The sequence below is a fragment of the Tamandua tetradactyla genome, chromosome 14 (assembly GCF_023851605.1).
Source record: "Tamandua tetradactyla isolate mTamTet1 chromosome 14, mTamTet1.pri, whole genome shotgun sequence".
Classification (NCBI taxonomy): domain Eukaryota; kingdom Metazoa; phylum Chordata; class Mammalia; order Pilosa; family Myrmecophagidae; genus Tamandua; species Tamandua tetradactyla.
The window spans coordinates 38,755,224-38,760,325 of NC_135340.1; the positions used below are offsets into that span (position 1 = coordinate 38,755,224).

The 5,102-nt window shown below is 34.9% G+C and overlaps 1 protein-coding gene across 1 annotated transcript; it reads left to right on the top strand.

The window, feature by feature from the left end:
- The first annotated feature begins 3,710 nt into the window (after positions 1-3,710).
- On the top strand, positions 3,711-4,658 carry LOC143654962 (olfactory receptor 4K3-like). The gene is given in 1 exon segment (XM_077126563.1): positions 3,711-4,658. A coding segment is annotated over 1 exon segment (948 nt).
- The last annotated feature ends 444 nt before the right edge of the window (positions 4,659-5,102 follow it).

Below are 5,102 nucleotides of genomic sequence, written 5' to 3' on the forward strand. Positions count from 1 at the left end.
TCTCATTTAGAATATTTAAAGTTAAGGTATGAGAAAAAAATGCAATTTTATCTTTAGCTTTGTGCGTATACCAATTATCTCAAAATCACATATTACAAAGTCTACATTTCCCCATTCATTTGAGATGCTTTTTTCATCATAAGCTTAATTTCCATATGCAGTTAAATTTATTTCTAAGTTTTCTATTCTGTTTCTTTCAATTCTCTGTAAATCCATTCATTGATGTCACTTATAGAGTTTTATAGTATGTTTTAATGCCCTATAGAGCTCCTTTTGTATGTGTTCTTGCCATTTTTCCAAAAGAATTTAGCAATTAGCTTTTCTAGGTGAAAGAAGATGTATTATTTATATTGGTATTGTTTTACATTTAAAATTAACGTTAAGAGAAATGACAACTTCATGATATTGCATCATATTATTCAAAAGCATGGTATATATTTCCATTTATTCCATTATTTTTGTGTCTTACAGGAGAATTTAATATGATTTCTCACATAGGTTTACAACATTTCCTTTAAATTTATGGATTTTGTTCTCTTTTTACTTCTCCCTTTCATTTGTTAATGTAAAGGCTATTGTCTTTTAAATGTCAATTTTATAAATGATTACTCAAATACATTCTAATACTTGTAACATCTTTCCCATTAACTCTGTACAGTTGTGCTAATTAATATATAAAAAAACTTACTACAAATATGCAGGATTTTATCTTTTCCTTTCCAAGTTCTATACTTCTAATAATGTTTTCTTGAGTAATCTCATCGGTCAATGTCTCCCACATAATTTTAGATAACAAAGTTTGGAAATATCCTTAAAAAAGTTTTATATTTCCTTCTGAGAAGCATGCCAGCAAAAAAGGCTTTGCCATGGTCCTGCAGTACAGTAGCCCAAAGCACTCATGTTGGTTAAGGTCAGAGTCTCAAGAAGACCTCTCTATAAGATGCACAAATATGTCCAAGAGTGAAAACAAGTCCAGTATGTATTTATAGACATATAACAGATCCCCATTTAGATTTTATTTGGATAAAATCAGAAAATTGAGTCAAGCCAAATTATATCCAGCAAGTTTTTCAGAGAATAAGGCAAAAGAGACACAAGCAGACCAGTAGAGAAGAAAGAAAATGGGAAAATAATAGATGACAATTTAAACATCCCAGCTTTTGTTCAGAAGAAGAATAGAATACAGATTAACCTGAGTCCTTCAGAATACCATACAGTAGAGACAAAGTGAACAAAAGTAGATGTCTCCCAGAAAAGTGAAAATAACAACCAGTATTTATTGAGTACCTGCTAATAGTCAGATATTGTTCCAGGTGCTTATAGATATATACCACATTTCATATTTACTCTGAGTGTCTGAGTGTATTTTATCGCTCTCATTAAGACTCAGGGTGATGACATAGTAACATACTCAAGGTCAGATGGTATAGTCTGCCACTGTGATGTAAACTCAGACCTCCAAACCCAGCACTCAGTGTTCCTTATGTCACACCAATTGCATACAATGTATTTTCCTCAAATTATTCCTTTTAATTTTATTAGTACAAACTGAGCAAGCTATTTTTAAAATTATTTTTAATACAAAAAATTTTAATATGACTTCCATCTAAATTTTCTAGGCTCTTATTCTTGATTTTGAGGACCTTTTAACTAAAAGGTTGATGATCTCAACATTGTTTACATACTCAAAGTTTTAAAAGCAGATATTATTTCATTTTCCATTTCTCTTTCCTTCCAGTGAATATGGTAAAATCTAAAGTCTCAAACATTAATTGACTTTATTATTCATTTTCATGAGTTTTTCTCCAAAAGGGGGATAGGTCCTGTCCTCACTTATTAATAAATGAACTGAGATACAATGTTTGCAGCCCCACAAGTCAAATAATAGTTCCTATTTGTCTCATCTTTGCTGTGCTTCAAGTGAAAGGTGATTCTGGATGCTTCCCCATTCCACCACATGTATGACCTGTGCATAGAACACCTAGGAGCAAACGTAACATTCTGTGATCCATCTCTTACTCTGGCCAAATTAATTTGAATGTTTCAATAAGTCCCACTGCAAATTAATTGTTAGTTTGTTCCCCAAGCAGCAGCTGGTCTTTTACATGCCACACAATTCACTGAATCAATTGATCATCAACACAGACATTATAAAGACAAAGGTCACAAGGACTGTGAACTTTATTTTCCAGAAATTAGGCATATGCTGAACTAAGGTCATATTGAAGCAGTTGTCACTGCTTTCAAAGATTAATTGAATATTAGACTATTGATAGTTAAGTGGGAAGGACTTAAAATCATTTAGGTGAACTCACTCATTTTATATATGAAGAATATGAGGCTCCAGTCGATTCAGTAATTTATTCAATCTCACACACCAAGGACAAGATTTATATCCACATTTTCTGTAATTTATCCAATCTCACACACCAAGGACAAGATTGGATTCACGTTTTCTGAGTCCCAGACCACGTTATTTCTGCTACACCAATTTAAGTGAGAGCTCTTTACAGATGCTGGAGACATCTGTTTCAATATCAGGTACGTGGCACAGAAACTAATAAAGCAAAATTCAAAAGAAAAAGTGAGAGTAGTGGATCGTTCCATGTGTAAATGGGGCCTAATTTTGGAACAACTTATTTAAGATGCATATTTATGCAGAGTTTTGTGAAACAAAAATTTGATTGAGTGATAAGATGAAAGGAGTTTTGACATGAATTTTACTTATACTTAATTTCAATTTGCTTTTGGTACACTTTGTAAACTCGTTCTCAGTGAGTTTTCTTAACTGGTCTAGTTTTAATGGTTGAGATGTTATATTAAATACCTTCTCTTAGAGTCACCACTATCAGTTTCTTCCTCCAGATAATTCTATTTGTTCCAAGTAAACTTTGGAAACAGAAGAGTTCTGTTTCAATCTGCTTTTGTGAAAATTTATAAAATCTATCAGTAAAAATATCTGGCTTCCAGCAGCATGGTATGAAACAGAGTGGTTCTATTTAAAATATTCATGAAAAATTATGAAGCCCTCAGGTTGTAACCACATCATGTACACCAGGTTTTTAAAAGTGCTTAGTTTGATTATGTAGGGCAAGGGGCATTGCCAAGGTCTGCATAACTCAAACGTGAATGACCAAGAATGAAATGCTATTTTATTTTTATTCTGGACATGCTCTATTAAAAAATGGAAACAGGGGCTGTTTCTTTGTAGATATTTTCCTCCCCTTATATTCTACTCCTTTTTCCACCCACTGCAAGAGACCAGTCCTATATTCTTTTCTACCATTGTCTTCCCACTAATAATCAATCATGATTTTCAAACATACTCCCTCCATCTTTCAAAATCACCATGATGTTATGAAAAAGGTTAACATTTCCTTTCCCTTCACAACCTGTTGGCAGCTAGCTGTGAAATTTTAAAAAGTAAATAATTTTTATTCCTTTTATGAATATTTGCTTTTCACTTGTAAGACAAATTGTTAAGTCATAGGAATCTTGAATTGAATTGTTTAAAGTATCTGGAAAGTCCGCTGGGGGACATAATTGACTTATAGTGGATACAGCAGGGATACAAGGTTGAACTCTTAGGCAGTGGGCTGACACCACATCATTTTATACAAAAGTTCTCACTTTGAGTCTGATAAACGTATTCTTTCCTAGTATACCTCCCATCTGGAAATGCAAAATCCCAGACTCTGCAATCAAAGTAAATGGCCTGGAGCAACGAGTCAGTCGTAACTGAATTCCTACTGAAGGGTCTCTCCAGTTCTTGGGAACTCCAGATCTTCTATTTCCTGTTTTTCTCCATAGTCTATGCAGCCACTGTCCTGGGAAACCTCCTTATTTTGCTCACCATCATGTCAGAACCACGTCTTCACGCCCCCATGTATTTCTTGCTGGGCAATTTGTCCTTCATTGACATGTCTTTGGCCTCCTTTGCTACCCCCAAAATGATTGCAGACTTCCTCAGTGAGCAAAAAACCATCTCCTTTGAAGGCTGCATTACCCAGATATTCTTCCTGCATCTCTTAGGAGGTGTAGAGATTGTATTGCTGATCTCCATGTCTTTTGACAGGTACGTTGCCATATGTAAACCTCTACGTTACTTAACCATCATGAGCCGGAAAATGTGTGTTGGGCTTGTGGCACTTTCCTGGATAGTTGGCATTTTCCATGCTTTGAGTCAGTTAGCATTTACTGTGAATTTGCCCTTCTGTGGACCTAATGAAGTGGACAGTTTCTTTTGTGACCTTCCCTTGGTGATTAAACTTGCCTGTGTAGACACCTACATTATGGGGGTGTTCATGATCTCAACCAGTGGCATGATTGCCCTGGTGTGTTTCATTCTCTTGGTCATCTCCTACACCATCATCCTGGTCATGGTGTGGCAGCGTTCTTCTGGTGGTTCCTCCAAAGCCCTCTCCACTTGCAATGCCCACTTCACTGTTGTGACCCTTTTCTTTGGCCCATGCATTTTCATCTATGTGTGACCTTTCACTAATTTCCCAATAGACAAAGTGTTGTCAGTATTCTATACTATTTTCACTCCCCTCTTGAATCCAGTGATCTATACCCTTAGAAACAAAGATGTCAAGGATTCCATGAGGAAAGTAAGCAGTCATATCTTTAAGTCTGGCAAGACAGATCGTATCCCTTAATTTCATTTGCACAAAGAAAAAATACTTGGGGGGCATTTACTCACCTCATTTCATTGGTCAACATAGTGATGTTATTGCAAGAAAATCAATATTCATTTATAGAAAACTATTTCTATAATCAAACCTCAGCAGTCACTGAATTCTAGTCATACTTAATTGATAACCACTCAACATAACACTACAGGACATTATCAAACCCATATTCAACATCTAGAACACAAGGACTCATCTTTAGAATATCTGACTTTTGTTAGACATAAACATTTAGTTGTTTATTCCTCTCCTTAGGAACAAGTTCTAAGAAAGGATACATTCCCTCCAATTATCTTTTAAGTGTCTCTAAAAAAAAAGAGACAAATGTGGAAGCACATAATATAGTACCTTGTACACTGTAGGAATGATAGAATTTTTTGGTGACAATGGTACTGGTGAATAAATTTCTTT